This window comes from Corvus moneduloides, chromosome 1, assembly GCF_009650955.1.
Source record: "Corvus moneduloides isolate bCorMon1 chromosome 1, bCorMon1.pri, whole genome shotgun sequence".
In the NCBI taxonomy this organism is placed as follows: domain Eukaryota; kingdom Metazoa; phylum Chordata; class Aves; order Passeriformes; family Corvidae; genus Corvus; species Corvus moneduloides.
In genome coordinates this window covers 25,762,179-25,786,251 of record NC_045476.1, presented here as the reverse complement: position 1 = coordinate 25,786,251, position 24,073 = coordinate 25,762,179, and the positions used below count along the sequence as shown (strand labels likewise).

Sequence of the window (24,073 nt, the reverse complement as noted above, 5' to 3'; positions counted from 1 at the left end):
TATTCAGGTCAAAGGATTAAGTACTATAGTACATACTGCAGATAGCTGCTGCTGGTATCTGTCAAGCTTGATTTCTAAAAATTCAAGTTTGAATTATGCATGTTATCCAATACAGAGGTTATGCCTCCCAGTCCAGGAAAGAAGTGCACATCTGTTCAGAAATCTCCTGCAGCAGATGTGCCTCTTAGGACTGCAAAAGGAAGGTGGCATTCAGTTGAGTGGCATTAATTTTGAGTGAGATTCCTCAGAAATACAATCTATGTTCCATGTTTTGGAAACCCTTGATACCAAGCAAAAGAACTTTCAAAGGTACATTCCACCAAGAAATACAGAAACCTATGTTGATCTTGAGAACATGAGAACTAATGTATACACAAATATCAGCTAGCCAAAGAGACAATAAAGAGTCAATACAACTTTGCAAATAAAATTCTAATGACATTCCTAGGATTTTTCAACAGAGATTAACTGTCATTGTAGTTTTAACTATTTCAAATGATGGCTAGTCTCAGCATGTATTACTTAAATCTTAATGATTCAAAACATTTCCACAGTGAATAGTTTTCTAAAAGCTAGAAAAACCCCTCACATCTCCCATATACCCTTTTAAGAGGCACACGAAATTTGTGAAATGAATCCTCCAAAGAAACATTGCAATCAACTCAGTCTTACTCCAGTGTCTGGTAGAATCACGGAAAATCCTATTCTGGGAGATATTGAAAAATACCTGGGGAACAACTCAGTCATTGGTATGGCTTCATGAGGGGAAACTCCTGCTTGTCGAACCTGATTTTTTTATACAACAGGGTAATCTACCTAGGTGACCTAGGAAAGTCAGTAGATTGTATCCTTTTTGACTTCAGCAAAGCTTTCAATACTGTCTCTCACAGGATCCTTCTGGACAAAGTGGCTTGCACACAGCTGGATAACCATGTTATATGATTAATGAGCAACTGGCTCACAGGTCGGCCACAAAGGGTTGTAGTGAACGGAATGACATCGGACCAGCATCAGGTCACTGGTGGGGTTCCACAGGCTCATCTTAGGCCCAGGTCTCTTCATAAATTACTTGGACGCAGAACTCTAAGCAATAGTAAGTTTGCCGATGACACCAAAGCGGAGGAGCTTGAGGGCAGGGAGGCCCCACAGCGAGACCTTGGCAAATCAGAGAGATGGGCAAGCACCAATCATATTGTCTTGGTTTGAAAGACAGGTGTCTGCCAGGGAAGGCAGGAACTTCCCTTAGAATGGAAAATATGACCTCCTTCTCTCCAAATTATTGTAACTTTGAAATTACGGGGCTTTCAGGCAAAGATATGGGAAAAGGAGTAACTGTTCTTTACTAGTCTGTATATATGTATAACAAGGCAAACAGACAATGATGGCAGCAACAACAAACGAAACCAGAAACCCAGTACCAGCCTTCTCTCGGCTGTCAGGCCCTTTCCCCTTTGCTGCAGTCACGGCCACAGCCGGCAGGGGCGCTGGTGGCTCCCGGCCGGGCAGGGCAGGTGCGATGATTCCCCCGCGGCTGCAGGGGGCGCTGTGGCGCGAGCTCAGCCACCTCTCCACACGGGTAATGGCGGCGCAGCCGGCACCAGAGATTGAAAAGGGGCTTCTTCCTTTGCAAACTCACGGGGGGCAGCCGGTCCAGTGCCCCTCCGGATGGTGAAATGGGCTGTAGCAGGAACCTTGGAGCAGCAAGCTGGAATGGCAGAGGTGAGCACACCCCCCAGGGTGGCAGACAAAATGTAGCAGAAACTCCACAGCCCTAGCAGCAGCCACGGGGGGTTGGGCAGGCACAGGGTGTCAAGTTAAAAGTCTACCGAAAACCCTGAAGCAGCGGCAGAAAACAGCGGGGCTGGACAGCAGCAGCCAGGCTGCTGCAAGCACGCAGGAGATGCTCCCTCCAGAGGGTGTCAGGGTCCTGGGTTTTCCCCTGTAGCACCCAAGTAGATGGTGTAAGAGACGGTCCGAAAATCCCTCATCTGCCTCACGATCATTGCCGAAGACAGAGACTGAACACAGCAGTCCTGGCCTGGCTGAGGTGGGATTGTCTGCCAAGTGTTGCCTACAGGTGTGCCCACTGGGAACTGGTACGCATTCCTGAGGAAAATTAGTGCAGGTCACAATGGACTGCGCTGTTCTTGCTGCCCAGGCGGGAAGGACTGCGCCGAAGCAGAAAGGAATGACCTGTCCTGTACACCTCTCCGGTACACCTGTCTTGTACGTCTGTCCTGTACCTGCTTCCCAAAGCAACGGACCCCATAACAATGGCTGTACATTTCCCAACCTCTTGGCCAGTTGCCCCTCGCTTCTGAAAAGGACTATAAAGGGACCTTCTAAAATAACCAAGTAGGAGATCTCCCCACGGAAAGAAGACGAATCTATTGGCGGAAGACCACGTGGACTTCGTCTCATCCGTTGGTAGCTATTGCCCCTCTTTTTCCCCCTCTCTACTTTGTTTCTCTCTCTCTCTCTCTCTCTCTCTTACTCTATTCTATTGCATTACTGTGTTGTGGGCACTTAATAAAGGTGCACTGTTTTGATTAAAACTGAAATCTCTTGTGTCCTTTTACACTCTGAGATCGATAAACGAACCATCACGACCCCCGCTTGCATTAGCGGATCGTGACAGATGGTGAAGGTCCTTTCCAGTGAGATCAGGTGTTGAAAGGGTCCCAGTTCAATAGCCGCTCTTACAAGCAAAGGCTTACCCATGGTAAAGAGAAGCAGTGCACTATACAACTCCACAGTGGCAGAAAATTCTCCCTGCAGAAGCACCCTGACTGTCTCCTCTCCAATCCTGAGAGCCAGGGACAAGCCCAGCCCCTCACCCCCAGGCAAAATTTCACAGTATCTCTGCACTTCCAAAGAGAAAGTCCCCCAGCTAAGAGACTGCAGCCAGCTGCACCCCTTCCCCCCATCTTGGCCACATCTTTTGTCTCTCTCAAGTATCCATGTACCGGTCTCTTAGGCAACAAATGGGAGAAAAATTCCCTAAGAGAAAGAAAAAATCTGAACAAATCCTAACCTCCAACACATATGAAGTTTAACAAAGACAAGTGCTGGATTCTACACTTGGGATGGGACAACCCTGGATGTACAGACAGACTGGGGAACAAGATGCTGGAGGGCAGCACCACAGAAAGGCACCTGGGGGTCCTGGTTGACAGAAAGTTGAACATGAGTCAGCAGTGCCTGCACAGCCAGGAGGGCCAACCATGTCCTGGGTGCATCAGGCACAGCATCAGCAGCCAGGCAAGGGAGGGGCTTGTCCCGCTCTGCTCTGCACTGGTGCAGCTTCACCTCGAGTGCTGTGTGCAGTTTGGGTACCACAATATAAGAAAGATACAGAGCTGTTAGATAACGTCCAAAGAAGGGCAACCAAAATGGTGAAGGGGCTGGAGGGGAAGCTGAACAAGGAGTGGCTGAGGTCACCCTGTCTGTTCAGCCTGGAGGAGACTGAGGGGAGTCCTCACTGTGGTACTGAACATCCTTATAAAGGGAAGTGGCGAGGCAGGGATTATCTCTTCTGTGGTAACCACTGAGAGGACCCAAGGGAACAGTGAGTCAGGGGAGGGTTAGACTATATATAGTTGAACTATATATAGTTGAACCACATACATATATCGTTTATGTCTGTGTGTGTATATATATATATGGTTATACATAGTTTATACATAATTAGACACTTTGAAATGACACACAGCAAATCATTAGTAAATTAACTTCCTCCAAAATCCTATATTAGTTCTCTGAGTGGCAAAAACATGCACAACACGTGATTTTAGCCTACCATCCATTTCTGGACATGAGCCCATTTTCTATCATATGAATGCTGAGAAAACTACAGAATGTAAAAAGAAAACCAAACAAACCATTTACCATTTAAATTATAGTCACCACACAAGACTGGATTCCTAAATTGAAAACTCAGAAAAATCTACATTAATTGCCATGTAATCTTCAGAATAATAGCAATTTTGAACTCCAGCAGTTCAAAAACTGAAACTGCAGCACAATGAGAACCATATAAAATTGGGGCAAAGAATGTTTTGCATATTTCACTTACTACCACAGAAAAAAACCCCACCACAACCAAGTATCAACATTACATGCATTTGAGTGTAATCATGATAAATAGTAAATTCTCAATGTTTTACATGCAATGTCAAAACCTGAATTAAATGCAACAACCAAGCAATAACCATACTGCTGAAAACCTAGTTTCTAGGATTTTTTTTTCTCAAGAAATGCAAACTTTTTTTAGGAGAAACGTGTGGAGCAAAACGCAACTGTAAGTGTAAATATTACCCCATTTTAATAATTTTTTTAAAATAAAGATCTTGACAATAGGTATTTACTGTGAATACTTTCAGTATAATCCAATCCTAATGCTGAAAATACTCGCACAAAACTGAATTACACTGAAAGGCAAAATCTTAAGCAAATGCAGATATAAAATACATTATGAATTTTTGTAAAGGTTTGCAATAATTCCTGATGAGTTACACTACCTCTTTTTGCTGTCGCTCCAGCTCTCTCATACGTATATCTCTTGCTTCTGCTCGAGCTGCCCGTTTTGCTGCAAGTCTGGCTTCTGCCTACAAGCAGATGGAAAATAATTAAAGTTAAAGAAAAGTTTTTTGAATAATGGTTTGAGTACTCAGTTTCTTCACAAGTATACATTAAGATTCTAACATCATAATACAGAATAAAGAAATCAGAGTTCTCAAAATAAAATTTCAAAAAGAATATGTACCTAACTCTTTAAAAGACAGCATTGCTAGTCAAAAGAATTATATGTTCATTTTAAAAGTCATAGAATGGCTTGGGTATGAAGGGACCTTAAATATCATCTAGTTCCAATGCCCAGATCAGGTGCCATCAACTAAACCAGGTCACTTAGCGCCCCATCCAACCTGGTATTGAACAATTCCAGGGATGGGACATCCACAACTTCTCCGGCCAACCTGTTCCCGTGCCTCATCACTCCCCTAGTAAGAATTTCCTCATAACATCTAATCTAAACCTACTCTCTTTTAGTTTAAAACCATATATTCCCTGATGTCCTAATGCTATCTGCCTGTGTAAAAAAAGTCACTCTTTTTTATAAGTCCCCTTCAGGTACTGGAAGGTCACAGTGAGGTCTCCCCAAAGCCATCTCTTCTCCAGGCTGAACAACCCCAGCTCTCTCAGCCTGTCTTCCTAGGTGAGATGCTTCAGTCCTCTGAGCATCTTTGTGGCCATCACCAAGTTCTTTTTCCAGTCTGGACTCACATGTGAGATTGCCCCAACTGATGTGCAGTATGTTGTACTTTGACTTGTTGAACTTAAAGAGGTTCTCATGAGCCCAAGTTTGTCCAGGTGGCCCTGGATGGCATCCCATCCTTCTGTTGTGCCAGCTGCACCACTCAGCTTCATGGATCTGCAAACTTGTTGAGGGTGCACTCGATCCCACTGATGTGTCATTGATAAAGGTATTAAAGAGCCCTGGTACCAAGATGGACCCCTGAGGGACACAACTCATCACCAGCCTCCACCTGGACATAAGAGCATTGACCACAACTCTGGCTGCATCCATCCAGCCAATTCCTTATCCACTGAATAGTCCATCCATCAGATCCATGTCTCTTCAATTTGGACATACGGATTCTGTGAAGGACCTTGTCAAAAGCCCTATAGAAGTTTAGGTAGATGACATCTGTTAGTCTTTCCTTGTAAACTGCTGCTGTCACTCTGTCATAGAAGGCCACTGGATTGTTATTGGTGAAGCCTTGCTGGGATGTCTCAGATCATCTTCATTGAAACAATGCCTCAACATTGTTTCTATAAGGATCTGCTCCACAGTTGTCCCAGGCAAAGAGGTGAGGCTCACCAGTCTGTAGTTCCCTGGGTCTTCTTTTCTACTGTCTTTTAAGTATAGAAGTGATGTTTCCCTTCTTCCAGTCACTGGTGACTTTGTTCAACCAACATGACTTTTGAAATAAAATGGAGAGTGGCTTGGCAAGATCAGCCACCTCCCTCAGGACCGTGGGATGCATGTCTGAACTGAGTGCAGAAATATTACTATCGCTACAACTTGAAAACTAATATCTTGTGGACTTGAAAAGGACTTTGCCTATGCATAGTATTTGAACAGACATGTACACAACTGAAGAATCTTTGGCTACAAAAAGACATTAAAACCAAAAAAAAAAAGAATCAGAGATACTGAACCACTACCGTCCATGCCATATTTAAAGTTTTGCTGCAATTTGGAATTATTTCAAAAAGCAAACATCATTCATTGAGAATACTTCAAATAGGAATCAAAATCAAATTGATTATTGAACAAAATACAACAACAAAAAAATATTATCATTCCTCAAAAACTACCTTCAACACTATCACCCCAAAGGGACTTCCCTACCTTTCCATTCAAACCCTTATACTCCCAACACCTTCTTTGGACACAGCTCCAGCACTCAGGACCTGCTGTAAGACAATTTAACTAACTACCATAGCAGAAAGTTAAGAGCAGCAAAAACCCAGTAGTTTTCTGAGTTTTCTGTGTGTTACTGAAATGAATTGGCTTGTACAAGGACCTTAACAGACCAAGCAAAAGGTATGAGCAGGACAAACAGTAGCAAGACCTTCCCCCTTTCAGTAGCAAAAAGCTTATTTCTGCACTGCTTGTGAAACCTGGTTATTGGTGGATAGAACTGAATATTCTCCACCTTCTATCCAGCCTCAACAAAAAGAGAAAGTGTCTTTCAGACTCTAAATGCTACCTCACATTTAATCAGCTAATTACATGAAGGAATAAATTTTGCCATAAATCTCATGTTTGAGGAAAGCACAAGATCAGTTGTTTCATGTTTGAATAATGAGTTGACAAAAATTCTCTCAAATTCTTTAAATATTAAACCATTGAAGACAGGTCTTCCACCAAAGATTCCAGTTGTCTATGTAATGTTAATTAAAAGCTTTTGAGAAACAGCAGTAGCCAAAAATTCAGAACTCCTAACAACCAAAACAATTATAGAAGTTCCTAAAACTCCAATGGATTTTTGCTTTTGATTAAGGATAGGGTTTTTCCTGCTTTTGCCACTGTCACAGCAAAGATTTGTGTAAAACACTGGAAGCCTATAAAACTATTTTACTGTGCTTCAGGAAAACAGAACAGGTATATAACTTGGAAATTTAACTTCAAATTACGATTAAACTACAGGCACAAAAATATCTTATCAAATAATGACAAGACAGAAGGCAGACTCACTACAGCTTTATTACTAAAAATAGTTTGTCTTAACTCCAAATGACTCATGAAGACTGTTTTTTCTGTATTTTGCATACTCAGATAAAACAATTCCAAGGCTGTGTCAACACTCCTGACTGCCATAATATAATCTATTTTCAGAGCAGCATAAAGCTACTCTTCTTCCTACCTGATGACAGCACACAAGTAAAGCAAGGAAATTGCCATGCAACAGGAAGTACTTCCATTTGTAGGCCATTATCGCTGTCGCATATAAACTGTAACATAGACAAGTATGCAGCACAGAAAGAAAAAGGACTCGAAGAGCTGAAATGTTTGGGTTTAGTTTTGTCTATAAAACAGCAGATATATGCATTTGGCCTTCAGGCTCTGGCAAGGCTTTACTGTTAAAGATAGAAAGTTAATTGGTTTACTGATTCATGCTAAAAATCAATTCATATTTCACCACTCTCTCCTAGTCCTACAGCCAGAGATCTAACTTTAAATTCCTACAGTACAAGGGAAGCTCCATGTCTTCTAATTTACTATACCCTTGATAAAACACAAGTGACTTTTACAAACGTTTGTCATAAAATGGGTGCCTGAAATTGAAGAAAAAGAAAATCTTTTTACAGAATTTTTTGGGAAGAAATGGTTTCATATTACATTGATTTTTAACCTGAGCAACTGGATTCCTTTAAAAAGCACACAATCTCAAAAAACACAAAAAACTTGGCAAGTTAACTAAAAGGGCAGTTCTCAGGCTTCCTTCACCATACTTTAGAGCAAGAAACAAATCACAGTACCACTTGAAAGGCCATCATACCCAGTAATTCTTTATTCTCAGCAGATCTTTTAGAGCACAGGCTTTATGCTATTGATACAGCACTAACATAAGTCTTCTTAGCTATGTTATTGAAATTCAAAATTAACAATAATAGAAAAACAACCATAATTCAAAAGGACATAGTTTTCTTCCTGGGTGTTGCTATTCACTCTCTCATCTTACTGAAAAAAGCCCATAGAAGTTGTGAAACAAATAATCACCAACAAATCCTTCACAAATAAATTTCATCAGCTACATTGAAATAAAGTCTTTAAATATCTACTAAGGAAAATGTAGAGCCACAATAGCTTTGGATAAAGAACTGTTTGGACTATAGAAGCAGCACAGAAACACTAGACTACTAGTTTTTATTTTTTTGAATAAACCAGCAAAAGTACAGGTAGTCATGTTACCACGCTTTTCAATTCAACTAGTATTTGACTCAAGAGGGCATACCAAATACAGCACTTCCGTGCTCATAGTAGCTTGGGAGTCAATACAGATTGCTTTCTACAGCCTGCATTAAACGAAGTCCAGTCTTAGAAGAGTAAAGACTGGCCACTACCACCCTGATTTCAGTTTCACTCGTGTGCTGGTTTAACAAAACTTGGTTTGTGGGGGCAGGAGAACTCAAAACTTCTATGTCTGGCGCAGAGCCAATTGCTGAAAGCTCTGACAATGGGCAGGTTACTAGACCAATTAGACAAACTGGTAACGCCTCTGTGATGACATATTTAAGAAAGAAGAAACTGGGAAAAGTTCTTTTTCTTGCTTCCCTGCAAGGGGTGGCGGGGGGCAGGCCCCTTCCTGGAAAAGGGCTGCTGGGACTTCCTGGCACAGCGGCCGGGACTGTGCCACTGGGAGGGACCATCCCAGCACCCCCTCCTGAGGCCGGCGCGGCCCGTGTGGAACCAGGCAGAAACACCACGCAGCCGGCAGCGAGAGACATGGCGAGTATTTCCCCAATGCAGAGCCCGGACAAGATCCGCTTCTCAACTGCAACTTACAGACACCAATTTTCTTCCACGTCAGAGAAAAAGGGAAAGTGAGGTCACGTGAGGAAGGCCAACATGGCAACACTGAAGTCGGTGGGGAAGGGAGAGAGGAGGCGCTTCAGGCACCGGAGCTGAGATTCTCCTGCAAGCGCTGGTGAGGACTGTAATACAGCAGCTTCCCTATAATTCATGAAGTGCACGGGAAGGGGTGCAGAGATCCACGCGCAGCCCATGAGGAGTGCTCATGCTGGAGTGCGTAGATGCTGAGAGGCTGTGATCTAATAAAGAACTTGAACAGAGAGAGATGATCCTTACTTTTAGAGATAGAAGAAGAGAGCCTTTGCTTCCAAACTGGAACAGCTTATCCTTAAAAGACTAAACCCCATGAACTACTATGACCCACGCTAGGCAGTTGTCGGAAGACTGCATGACCCGTGAGAGGGATTTTCACATTGCAGCAGGTTCAGGGAGGCTGTTCCTTGTGAAGGTTGAAACCACGCTAGAAAAGTTCACTGAGAACTAGCTCCTGTGGGAAGGATCCTACAGCACAGCAGAAGAAACTTTTCCTTAAACATAAAAAAAGACTCTTAAGAAATGAAATACTGATCAAAACCCCATGTTTGTTTTCCTTATGCAGGTGGTGGAAAGAGGAAGGGACTGGGGAAGAAAGGTGTTCTGAAAGTTTGCTTTAGTTCTTATTATCCTTTTAATTCTGTCAATTATAAATCTTTACACTGTTTTAAGTTTGGAACCTGTTTTGCCTTAAAGTGTTTCTCCCCTAATCCTTAACTCACGAAAATTTCCCCCTCCTCTGCTCAGCTATAACAGAGGAAAATAAGTGAATAGTTTTTTCATGGGTGCCTGGCATAGCCAGTGTCAAACCCTGACAACTGGTCATTATTCTCTACATAGCCTTTAGACCAGACACGTTAATAAAATGTATTATGATAAAGATCCATTGTAACATTATTTAATTGAAGTACAGTTTATTAAAAAGTGATATAACATACTGAGTTTCTGTTTTTCTGAAATAAAAATTCAACTGTGTATTGTCCAAGGTCTAGCAACTCTCACACTATTTCAGAAGCTTCCTAATGGAACTTCTGACTGATAAAAAGAAATGGGATAGCTGAATTTTCTTGAAGACTAACTGCAAATAAGATGAGGTATTTAAACCTGGTACACTTACACTGGTGGCTTAAATAATTCAGCATGGAATTTATTCAGAGAATTTATCAAAAAGGACATAGAAGACTACAGAGGAAATCTTTGTAACAGAAGAAATTGCATAGAAAAAACAAGGAAGAGGCCCTCAAGACTTTGCTTGGGCATGAATAAAGGACTAGTTAATAAATGATTAATTTATAACTAAATCTGCAAATTCTCTTTTGTATATGAACACACTCATACTACTCATATTTACGTTCTACTGTAATGACAAATATGTGTTTTTAAACCAATACTGTACTTCTTTGGGTATTAGCTCTCGTCTAGGTAACAAAACAAAGCAATCTGTTCACCACTGAGTTCTGGAATTCCTCATTTCAAAATAGGGACCGAAATTTTTTTTTTTTGTTCATGTAATGGAAGTGTTTCCTTGTACCTGCGTAAGAAGCATTTCATTCTAGAAGATGGTTATCCTGGCTGTTTTCAAGCAGTTAAGCAGTACCTTACTGCAGTGTTCACTTCGGTTTATTTTATTGCATATGTGTAAATATAGAGGTAGCAAGACAATGTTCTCCTTCCAGGAGGTGATGTAGTCAGTTTTCTGATTCTCACCTAAAAACCAATTGTTATAAGCTGTTTACAGTCATTTAGAAAGCCATCTCTGCTTCTTCAATTTTTTCACCTTTGTTTTTAAACATATTCTACCACAATCTTTTGAATTATCTCAACTTTCAAGGATAACATGTAGTTCTTCAGATAAAGGCATTTTTGGCAAGAATGAAAGAAGAAAAGAAAGAAGATGAGACTTTAATGTGAATGCCTTTGTAAAGATTCAGTCTGGAGTCTGTCTCTCCATTCTGATGTATTTTCCTTAGTCTCTCCATAGCAATGACCATGTTTTTTCCTAGGTAAGCAGCATGATATTAACACAGAATTGATATGGTAGAAGCTTCCCTTCATGTTGATCAAGGAGAAGCATAACTTCTATCTCCATAGTGTAGGTAGGCATCTTTTTCTTTCCCTTGCCTGCAAGAAGGAACTCACTAGAAAGCAACAGTATTTCATTTCTAATTTTTATACTCTGGAGAAGGTGATTCATTAATTGGCTCATATTCAGCATAAAAGCTTCATAAGATTAAAATATAGGCTATTCTAAAATGTTATTCACCTCTGAAAAAATTAGAATTATTTTGTCATCATGGGCTGATGTATACCTGTAACATATAACTCGCTTCTCTCTCTGCCAAGGGATATGCAGTCCTGCAATTTCCAACACAGGAGGCCCGGTTAAGGAGCATTTTACTTCTTCTACCAGACGGCAGTGGTGAGGGCACCGACTGTCCCTGCTGCAGTTCCCGCTGCTCCCTGTCTGCCATGGGTGCGAGGCATGGCACTAGGACACCCTGCCAGCTCTGGCTAAGCATCAGGGTGAGCATTTTAAAAATGTTCACCGTAATTCTTAATAGATAACGACATATAGCAACTTAAACTTTATTTCATCTTCTCATTAAGCAAACAAAGGATTCTGTACCCATGGCAGGGGGGTGGGAACTAAATGATCTGTAAGGTCCCTTCCAATCCAAACCATTCTATGATTCCTTCTCCAGCTCATTTCTTCTGTATTCTCATTTCCATGCTTTTTGCCCTTATCTCCATACTGTCTCATGAAATCAAGGCAACATCATTTACATGCCAAAAGTATTTCTTATGGCTCCTCAGAAATATCTTTTCTGCTTACTTCTGAAGTCTCTGCCCCAGTTGCCTACAAAGCAAAGACTATGAACAACAAAACCTTTAGTTTTAACATGACTTAAAGGTTTAAGAGTCTTTATTTCTGGTATCTCATTCTTTTTCTATTTATTGTACAGATTCATATATATTATAAAATCTCTAGAATATTTTACATTGTATAAAATATCTTTAACCACTATTAAAAACAAAACCAAACAAGACTTTGAATTAATAATAAAGTAGAAATAGCCAATTGAAAAATATTTAGTGATCTCTTACTAAAACAAATTAAAAAATCACCTAGCACCTACAAAGACAATATCCATGAAGATGGAATTCTTTGGGGCTTTGCTTGTTTCTTAACAGAAGCTGAACCTACATGAAGAGAAAAAAACATGTACTAATCTTTAAATAGATTCATATGACAAAAACTATGTTGTTAACTGTTTCTAAATTCATTATAGAGCCCTCAAACATTTAAAAATACTCAACTCTTAGCTTTTTCTACCATGGTAATTCAGTAACATTACATCTTTACCAAAGTAAGAACAGTTGCACTCTATTCAAGGTTGAGCAACTACAGAGTGAATTTTAAATCAAAATGAATCTTTATTCTCTCCCATGAGAAAACACCTTACAAGTTTTCCATGCTCTTGCTATACAGTGAAAATAGTAGTGAGAACAGTTCCTGAAAAAAAACCAAACACCGAACCAAAACACAGAGATAAGATTCTACAAGGCAGAAATCCAGTGCAATCTGTTGCAATAATTGTCCACAAGCTCTAGTTCTGTGTCATCTAGTAACACAGCCCTGAAGAATGGAAGAGTTGCTGATGGAAACATCCAAAAAAAGGCTATAGGTAAATCCTGATTGTGCCTTCAAACTGCTGTTTAGCAGGTTGAAGATGGTAAGATGACACATCAGACACTTCTCACTCTCTGCCATGATATTGTATCTGAGCATGAACCACAGGCAATGCAAGAACACAGAAGTGACTAAAACCTCTGTTCTTGCATAATCAGACTGGTTTTGGAAAAAGAGGTCTCACATAATCATAAGAAATGCCTGGTGATGACAGGTTACTGCTAAATATTTTAAATGAGCACAATTTGTCTGCAAACTACAAAGACAAGTGAAGCAGTGATGCACAACTCAGCTGAAGATATTCTGTCCACAAAAGAATTTAATAAGCAGAGAATCCCCACAAAAAACCCATATGGAAAACATCTTGAGATTGTATCAGCTGCATTCCGTGTAGACTCTGAACACAACCTTGAGAATATAAACCTTAATTTTCTTTTATCTAGTTATGTGGGAATCCTTTTTGCTTAACAAATGAGAATATAATGTCGTCAGGAACCTGAAGTTACACGAGACAATCATTACCTGTACTTCGGGAAGCTCGAACTTCACACAAGACATATGAAACTGTCTTCTACACCAGATGACTTATTCTTTGTCAATATGAGAAAGCTAACAGTAACCAAAAGGTCACACAAAGGAACTCTCTCTGTTTTCAGGAGATAGGCTTTTTTTTTTTCTTTTAAGAGAGAAGCTGACTTCAAATCAACCTTGCTATAATTAGAATACACTCACCACTACTCCATTTTAATGTAGTTGGGTGCTTTTACACCCAGAGTTTCTTTATTTCCTTGCAGGGAACACTGGGACAATATATTCTACACCTGCTCCTGCAGCTTTTGAAAAAAGCATGATTAACTGTTGTACCAAGACAAGACTGCCAAACTGATCAACTTTGAGTAATCTCACTTCAGACATTGTGTAATAGGGAGAGTGCATTGCTTCCAGGAAAGGATGCACAGATAGGTCCCTGTCCCTGGATGTGTACATCACGTTTATTCTTCCTCAGTTCCAGTGAGCAAGGAAATTCAATGCCAGGAAAAATAATACACCATAGTATAAAAAGTAGATCCCAAAGAAAGAGGTTTAATAACTCAAAAGTTCTTGGAGTAAGGCAGAAATTCATTCCAGTGTTGATGTTTTAACATATTTGTGTGTAACAGAGATGTTGTAAAAATGCTTGTCTCAATGCATAGCCCCACACCAACGAAAAGATGTGAAAGAGCTCTCTACTTAACAAAAGTACAAAAAATAAAGGGGAGGGGACAGCCAACAGAAGAAGGTTTTCTGATGCAGAGGAAAGATGGAAAAAAATGAAAGAAATGTCGAAGAGGAAGCAGTATGACCAAGCACCTCAGATCCTACAACAGTGTCCTTGTCTTCCATTAAATATTTTCATATAAAATGACATCAGATTCAACCAGTGCAGAAAAATGACTATATGGAAATGAACTCAGTGGATCAGTGCCAAGGAACTCTTTAAACCAATTTCCTAGAAAGCAATGTTTACTGGTACTAAAAGGAATATACCTTTTTTTTTTTTTAATGCTTGCCACAGAACAAGGAAATCGCAATTTTGTCAAACTAAAAGTGGTAGAAAGGAATAAGAATAGCAGTTTCTGAAATCTGAACTTTTAGAGAAAAACCATCCTGAAATGTCATACACTACATTAGAGTCACTTTACTGGAGTTCTTTGTATTACAAATTCTGATACTTCCTAGTGCAATTTTGTGACTGCTCTGAATCCCAGAGCACTTTTATGCAGTTTCACCATGCAGATCATCCTGAATACAGCCTTTTGTTTCCACATATTCTGTTTACCATCTCTTAATACCTAGAACACCTTTAGGAAGATTTTCCACAGAAGACATGCGGATTACAGGACTCCATTCAATTCTAGTAAGTAATGTCTTCTAAAAAGATGTGATGTAAGAGAACAAAGCCCAACAGTAAATTTAAGTAAGATAATATGTATTACATCTTGCTATTGAGATCCTTTTCTAGGTTAAACAACAAGTTGATGTTATGTACTGGAAGCATGCAAATACTCAAAGAAATTTAAGGCCATATTCTTTCTTTTTCATTCGCTGTTTTCCCCAAAAAATGAGAGATGGAACTTGATAAGTGAGATCATACATGATCCAGAGTGCCACACAGAACTTGGCTGATAGGGTGAGACCTTCCATTAGAACTAGAACATGACTGTGAACATGACTTTCTGAAAAGATACCAACTAAACTTTTTTTTTAACTGACAAAGCATATCTTTTACCTACAGTCTATGATAGATACATTTGAAAATGCCTAAGGAAACTTTCTCTTCAGAGACCTATCACCTACCTATTTTGTCTTACGTATACACATATAGACAACTATTTACATTACAAAGCCAGTTAGAATCTGCATTTTGCACTCATTTATGTCAACTAGGGAGAGCAGCTTTGTAGATAATATAGCCCCAAAGGACCTAGATCCATTTGTATACAAACAGTATTGAGGCTTTTGCTCCCTAGTCACAGCATTTCCACCTAGAAAAACTCTGGTCCAAACAGACATCTCTAAGACTTTAAATTCCAACTGCCTTTTTCCTATATCCAGTGGAACGAAATTCCCCTTCGTATCAACTTCTTGTGAATTGCACTTTTTGCTGGTTATCTCCAGCCCTGGTTTTTTTAGGTGGTGAAATTCCTGGAATAGTGTACATATTAGGCTTAGTTGGAAAGAAATGTGACTTCTCACATTTGAAATAAAATCTATTACAAATATATTTTAATAACAACTACTACACATTCAACACTAAGACACTATACTTATCATCTTATGAATACCACACACTGTAATAGGGTAAATGTGTATAATTTTTAGTTTTACACTTGAGATAGCATCTGGATTTTTCATTTATCTTTAAGCATGTAAGTATCTGTAGAAATAGCTGCTACACTTAAAGTGTGATTCTGTGAAGTTATACTAGTCATACAATTAATATCTCACTATGTCAACATTTCAGTAAATGTAATTTTTTGATCAATAACTCTCTTAGCTTTTATTAATTGTCATATTTATGGCTAATTACACTTTTTTATGCACATCTTAAAAAAATTAACTCTTCCTGGATAACGAGATTGCTTTCATCCCTATTTCTGAATTTAAGACACTTTAAAATTAGCAAACCTCTCTGGCAATGTTGCTCAGAGCTTCATCTTCTGCAGAAAACCTGTCTTTCACTGGAGTTCTCTTCCGTCCTGATCCAGGAGTTCCCATTTTTATTCTCTGAATCTGTATTTGAAAACACAGACAGGAAAAAGTTCAGTTTTAAATCAGATCTGGAATTAAAAACAATCAACCAATCTACACTCCAAAATGCCCTAATTTTTCCAATCTTTAGCTACATAACATTCAAGAAACCTACATGCAATTGGCACGTAATGGTACAAAACTATCACAAAAGCTTGTGGCAGCTTTACAAAACGCCACTGCACCCTACAGAGAGCACATATAGCATTTTTCTACTGAACAGAACCCATCAGTTTACTTACAGCTTCAAAGTCAGGCACAACTGTAAACTGCTCCTGGCTCAAAAAGGATACCTCTGTAGTCTGAATTTACACAATTCCTACGAAGAGATATCCTTTAAAGTTATGGATGTGAAAAAGACCCCCTATAGACAACAAAGTGTTCAAGAATTAAATTTACATGATCATTAGAGTTCTCCCCAAAACAGAAAAGACTCAGCGGACAAACTTTACTAAGCATCCAAGCAGGTAGATGTGGCTTATTTACATTTTAACGCAGCTGTTCTCATGCAGTTGCAACAACTGCTATTTTCTAAACAAGAAGGTTTACTATAACAGAAATAAAGACATCTTTATGCAAAAACCTCAGTCTTTTGCCGAACAAGATTCTCAAATTGGGAAGTGAAGAGAGAAACATACTACCATCATATCCCCAGAATATGTAAGATACCCTCTTACTTTTCTTCCAGAAACCTCTTATGAATTGCAAGCATATAAAAATGACCAACAAAACAAAACACAGCCCATATAGCCACAATCAGAAAAATGTTACACTCCCCTCCCCTGCCAAAACCCCACAACTATATTTGTTTTTTTTTCAAACATCCTAAAGAAATCCTACTTCCAGATGTCCAGGTCCTCCCAAATGTCAGACTAGAATCTGGTGGTAGTCCAGCTATTTGACAAGGTAAGTATCCTACACAGGGTTTGAGAAAACACCTTAGTTAGAATAAAAATTTCTATTTGCAGGAAGAAGAGATCTAAAAGGTAACTAGTATTGGCTATCCTTCTGAAACTGAACTGGCACAAGAACTACCTCTCTTACTGGATCTAACTAGCGAAGACTCAGTAATTGATTATAGTTTAATTGGAGGGGAAGGAGGAAAAAAATCCCGAAGTGACAGGAGTATTTTTGTACAAGCAGAGCTTTTACTTTATTACTTTTATGCAGCGATCACAAAGTCAAAATATATTGGGGTATTTTCTGGCACTCAAAGACACCAAGTAGCATCACAGGACTTTTTTTTTTCTCTTATATTTTAGCTTCTACACCTTTTCACCCCCCTTCCCTTAATAACTTTATACCACTAGTCCTTTCTTTTCCTTGCAAGCAAGAAGATTTTTACTGTGCTTCAAATTTTACAGGTATTCTACTATTCTTCATGTGCTCAGTATTGTCACTGCTAATCCATTTGGTAAGAGTCTGTATTTTTAGTCTTAAAAACAAGCAAGTAAACTTACATCTTGTACTCAGGCAAATTTAGATAAATATATGCAAAAACAGTTTGGAGATCTCCGTGGCAGAAGTTTAAGCTCAGAACTAGAGGTTGCTGTCCACATTCTGAATGTCTCAAAAAATCTGTACCTTTTGTCAGCAATTCTTATTGGCTGACTTCAAATATTAAAAGCAGATAGGGCCCAAACTAGAAGTTACATGAACACAAAATAATACTCCCCCTGCTACAGAAGGCTTTAATGTTATACACTAGCCACAAGAAAAATCATGAAATGTTTATTACAATAAATGGGTTCATGTAAGAACAGAAATCCAGTCTATCTACTGAAAGTCACTAGCATGAAATTATTTTAATTGGCACATTAAAGGCCATATTTCTTTAAAAAGTATTTACCACATAAGTAAAAACTGAAGAATAACTGCACATACCATAGACTTGAACTGCAATTGTTGACATCCTTTAAACAACATACCATTTCTAATAGCCAACAAACTTTTGGTCTGTTAACTCAGTGAAATGCTCTTAGCTGGCAGACTGATTTGCAGAATGTAATCAGTTATATAGCTAATTTTAGTATAGCTATGTTCAGTTTAACAGGAAGTACTAATTTACAGAGTATAATTTCATAAAAATTAGGTGTTGATGCTTTACATGATGAAAACACACTTCATCTCAGTCACTGTGGAGGAAGGCAAGTATGGCATCCCTGCCAGCCATCTGCCATGCTTCTCACCTAGAATGAGCACAGAACTCCTCACTGAGCCCAAACACAAGAGGGAGCAGGACAGATTACCCATAAGGTATACAGAAACGTTGCCTTTGCCTACAAGGAGGAATTAAGAAAGTCAAAGCTCAGCTGAAACTAAAACTAGCAAAGGCTGATAAAGACAAAGAGAAAGGCTACTCTAAGGACATCAGGAACACAAGAAAGACTAAGAAAACTGTAGGGCCACTGTTTAGTGACACAGGTGACAGGCAGAATAGTCTGGATAATAACAAATGTGAAGAAGGAAATCTTTATGTGTGGGAATCAAATAAGCAAAACTGTCTGACAGAATACGGGCCCCAAACTGGTCACGTTGAAGAGCAAGAGGATCATCAGCTACATTCAACAGAAACTAGGAGATTAGTCAGAAGTATTTGTTTGAAGTAAAGGAGTCCTCTTGAAAATAAAACCAAAATCAAACTGAAAGTCTATACCAGCAGCAGAGACCTTAGAGGGATAACAGCATCAGTCAAAAACCTGGTTTGGTGTGAGAAATCACCCCACTGACTGCATGGTAATATCTGTCCAGGCAAACAATACAGCATTCCTCCCAGTGGATGCAAGATGCTGCATTCCAGCTAGCAGGTGGTCAGTACAGGGAGGGTCAGTACACACCTTAAGTATGTGAATGTGAGCTTGTTGGGTATGCTCTCACTGCATTAGGGCACATGCATTAGCACATAGCACAATACACATTAGAGAACAACAGAGGTACACACAAATCTAGAGCATCCACATCTCCAGCAGAAATCATGTGCAAATAGGGGACCTTAGAGTTGAAGAACAGAACAGTTAAACACCAGCCTAGAGAGGCTGTGAAATGTCCATCCCTGAAGACGGTGAAAACTTAATTAGACAAGGCTCTGAAAAACCTCTTCTAACTGAGAATACTTTGGGCAAAGGATGACCTCCAAAGAATTCTTCCAAAAGAAAATATATGATTCTATACTTATTATTGCTCTCAACTTTGAAACTAAACCTCAATATAAGCTTTCTTTAATTAAATGTTTTAATATTTCTTCAAGGGTCTTGTCACAATTTCTTCCATTCCATTTAACTTTTAATTAGGCTGATGTATATCAGAGTATTTAATTTCTTGTTATAAAGTTCGGTACTACAGAAGCCTAGACATACTGTAATATGCTAATTAGTCTAATACTATAAATATCATTATGCCACTTCTCGGGAAAATATAAGATGCCAATACTTGACATGCATGCAGAAATACTTCTGAGATGTTTCACTTCAGTAACTTTCTGATTACACAAAAAGTTATTTTGCTGCATGGGATAAAGAATTTTGCTGCTGCATGGGATAAAGAATTTAATACACGCTGTAACATTAGACTTTTCATTAAAAATAACTAAAGAGAACACCAAAACACAACCAAAGAACAGTTTGCTATTGTCTTTTATAGTTTAGAAAGTTTAATACAAAAGGAAAGAACATTATAATATCTGCTGCATTTACAGTTCAAAATTCCTGAGTCACATCTATTACATGCCTAATTCTATAGGCATGGTTACACATTGTATTACACAACTGATGAAGCGACATCCTGTTGCATTTCATTCCAAAACACTGAAGTGTCTGAAGGCTCCAAAAAAACCCAGAAGACCTGTGACAAAATCCCTCAAATGCCTCTCATTTGTCTTCACTTCAGGCATATATACATTTTTATCTCTTCTACAAGTCTTTGCTGTCTACTCTTCCTCATACTACCTTCTGACCAAAGGTTCTCCTTATTTCTTTTTTGCTTCCTAGGAAAAAAATCTGATTTGTCTTAAGTGAAAAAAAAAATAAGCTACACTACAAGGGCCTATCACTCACCACCTTCAACAGCACCACCTGTTCTAAATGCCTGGGTGTATGCCAGCATACCTGGCATTACATAGGATCCAGATACCTTAGTGTGAACAGGCTATAAATAACAGACCAAAACTCTCCATTTCTCTTTCAATAAAGACTACAAGATAACTAAAATTCATCTGTGTAGACACCATCTATGTATAATTGATTCAACAACAGAGGGGAATGGCACTGCTCTAGAACTGAGGTCTGTTAGAAACAGAATCTGAATGCAAAAGTATTAGTACTGCAATGGTTGCATCCATATTTGAGAAGGAGCATAATCATATTGGAAACCACAATCTTGTTTGCTTGATTTTCAGTGCTTTGTCCAAGCAAACTTCAAAGGAGACAAAGCAAATAGACATAGGAAAATCTAAAAATTATGCAAGACAGACACAAGAGTCTTCCTCAGAAGAAAGACCCTATACAAAGAGGGTACTCTCTTTGCAATTAATATGTTTGCTCATAGGTCCAAAACCACCCGTGCAAGAAAAAGGGCTGCATGATCACAGGGTGACCATGACCCAACAAAGGGGCATGTAGGAAGAGAGAGAAATAGATTAGGTTTTAATGCACTGAGAAAGAAATAGACTGAGTTTTAATGCAATAATTTTAAGGAATCATTTGGAATTTTCATTCAGAATGACCTTGTTCAGAATATTAACTGAAACAAGAACTATTGCCAAAAAAGAGCAGCTACTGTAAGTGAAAGAGCCGAACATTAAAGGGAAAATGCAAAGACTGACAAAAGCATATCATTACAATCTGTCAAAAGCTTACAGAGCTTAACACTGTACTGGAGGCAAAGTTATTCCACCTGATGAATTTCTGTTTTAAGGAGCTGTTTATCTCTCATCATGGCCCACTTCAAAAACTGTTAGCACAAAATTTCTGCTCTGAGTGGACAAGTTTATGTCAGCTTTTTCAGGGAAAAAAAACTCAACTCTTTTGACAACTGCACAATCCATCCCCTTAATTTACATTTTACTTGCCTTTTTAAAATCTGAGAAATACAATTTCTTATGAGATCATGGTATTTAGCAATAGAATTACAATTCCTTAGAGGGAGTCGAAATCCCTCTGTTGGTGTTATGAAATTAGAGACCAACAGAAAGTCCCCAGTTAAGACAATCAAAAAGCCATTATGCAGCTTGCAAGGGTCTGCAAGTGCCTGATGAATCCATGAAGTGCAACAGTGCCTGGCTAGCACTAGCGAACGTAAAGCAGTGCAAGACAGTAAATGTACTAAGGCATCCTATAGCCCTGCAGAACTACAAGACACCTCCAGACCTACCAAGCTATCTTTGGTGACCTTCACCAGTCTTTGCAAATTACCAAAATTCCAAAATGACGTCTGAAGTGAAGCAATTTCAAGTGGTGGCAACTTGTTCTATGAAGTATGAGTTCTCTGACAGTCAGTTGTCAACAGCTGCAACGGGAGATACCATTACTGCACAAAGTACTTTACATACACAATATTATCATCAGTGACACGCAGCATCTGGAAAGCTCTTATAATGGTGACTCTCAGGGCACAATGTAAAGCATATATAGCTTCCAGAGAAGCAGCATAAAACAGATTAGCTTTTCTAGAATCAGTGCTACTATATGCCGAAGACCCAAGAATAAACTAAGAATTCAAATGGAACTTTAAAACATAAGGGAATGACAGTACTAAAATGAGCATTATAAAAAAAATTATGAAAATGCATAATAAAAAAAAAACCACAAGGATCTCCCAGAAGTTTTTATTCTAAAATGAAGCAACCATCACTTTTACACTGTCAGCTTTTTCAAAATGAGTATCCTTTCTGTCATTTTGCAAAAGAATGATTCACTGCTCATTAAAAAAAACAAAACACTGCTACTATATTGAGGCTCCACTTTTTTTAATGAAATGTAGAGCCCCATGGTAACAACCCACATTCTGTAACAAGCTGAAACTATTTAAAATGTTTTTCCCTCACCAGTTTCATACATTCCTACACTCTTTCCTACTCGTGCTACAGTTACAGTACAATGAAGAAAAGCTACAGCAGTAAGGGAAAGAAATTGTCCTGGATACCCCTTAAGAAGAAAGAGCAGTTGGAGGAAACTATCAGCTGACATCATTCCTGCCGACTAGTTCCCTGCTGTGGTAGCAAACTCGGTAGGCTTAGAAACACTTACGTCCACCTGCCCTTTCTTTGGTAAATACCGCTTCACTTCTTCCCTTAAAGCAGATCTAACTCTGCTAGTTTAGCTCAAGGAAGTGTGAACTTTATCATCATCTTCACAAGCAGACAGTGTTACTTACGTAAACTATTCTGAAAAGCATGTGATGCATAAACACAAACCGTCCCTTACCTACAATTACACGTTACCTAGCTTCCAGATATTAAGATAAAAAATTTAGAAAAAATAGAAAGCAGTTCTAATCATTTTTTGTAATGCTACCGGACTGCACTAACTCATTACTACCACCACACATCTTCACATTAGGATCTTACAAATGACAACACAGTATCAAATGTATTACTTATTTCTAATCCTCTGCTGACATTATATACCAGAGCTATTCAATTATATATTACACCGATCTAGGTTTTTTTGTATATGCACCTGCCAACTTGTGTGCTATATGAAAGTCCAGACCTTAATAAGCACTACAGATCCCCACTACACAGTCTAAACAGCACTTTCTTTATTTTCTCATGCCTTGAAGTATTATGCCATCTTCTGAGAGAATGAGACTTTTAAAAAAAGCTCCTCTGGAGTCTATTTACAAGAAATACTGGTGTTTAGGTCAACAAGCTACACCTGACATATTTCACGCAAGCATCTTCTATTCAAGTTCCCAGTTACAGCCAAGAATTCAGTTCAGGTAAGACTGACTTCACTGTAAGCTAAACACTTCCAAACCCAAATAACAGGAAAAAATACCAAAAGGATATCATGTACGTCAAACTATTTTGTACTGCTAAAGCATCTTTTATCTATTCTTACATTATCTTTATGCAATTACATTAAACAAGGAAGCAGATGCATATTAAGAAGGTAACTGTTTCTGGACCGCAGTACATTTAATTACATCACTTCACAGTCAAGACACAATGAACGTTTAAAGAGCTCAGACAAGCACACTGATGTAATATTACACTTTGTAAGAAATCTCCCGCCCGACATCTCCACAGATGTTTCACCCTAACAATGATACTTTAAAGGGAGAAAATTGATCCTAGACCTTCCTCGTTTCGAGCAAAAAATGCCTGTAAGTCTCTCTAAAATGAGAAAATCACCGACTAGACCATATAAAGTCACCACAGTACTAATTCATCTACAAAATATTTATATTATCAGTGAAATACATAACACTGCCCTTCAAAGAGTCATGCTCGGATTCAAACTAGGAATCAGCTAAAACACATGGAGCAGATCACAGTCCGGAGCTGTTTTCGGGCTCCTTCCAAACTCATGAATGTGCTCATCTCTCTTATCATCCTCAACAACCTCTTTACAATTATAGCAACAGGGTATACTAAAAATAAAACAGCGTGCTCCAAAATAAATAAAACACCCCAAACGACTAAGCATCAGCAAGCGTGACTGACTCCCAACGCGGCTCGCTGCAGAGGGGGCACGCCCTACTGCTCCGGGAACAGCGAAGCCGTGGTAACGTGCTCTGAGAAAGTGCGAGAGAGAAAGGCACCGAAATACACGCAGCTGTGATTTCAGCACATTTTCACTTCTCCCCTCATTCCGCCGTTTCCACTCATCCCCTGAGGGGCGCACGGCAGCTTCCCGCGGGTCAGGAGGAAGGATCGCGCCCGGCGAGCGGCCCCGCCGGAAGGGCTCGGGCCAGGCCGGGCCCGGCTTCCCCTGGCCCGCCCGCACCAAGTCTGA

The 24,073-nt window shown here is 39.3% G+C and overlaps 1 protein-coding gene across 7 annotated transcripts in view; it reads right to left on the bottom strand.

Annotated features, from left to right (window-relative positions):
- LOC116441101 (leucine-rich repeat flightless-interacting protein 2) overlaps nt 1-24,073 on the bottom strand; it is a 62,620-nt gene that overhangs the window by 37,732 nt on the left and 815 nt on the right. For all 7 annotated transcript variants that reach the window (XR_004238885.1, XM_032102653.1, XM_032102672.1 and 4 more), the window contains exons 2-3: nt 15,996-16,100; nt 4,521-4,607 (exon numbers count right to left, since the gene is read on the bottom strand). Coding sequence is in view for 6 of the 7 variants with exons in the window: in XM_032102653.1 (XP_031958544.1) it covers nt 4,521-4,607; nt 15,996-16,085 (177 nt within the window). In the remaining variant the exon portion in view is untranslated. The remainder of the gene's footprint in view (nt 1-4,520; nt 4,608-15,995; nt 16,101-24,073) is intronic.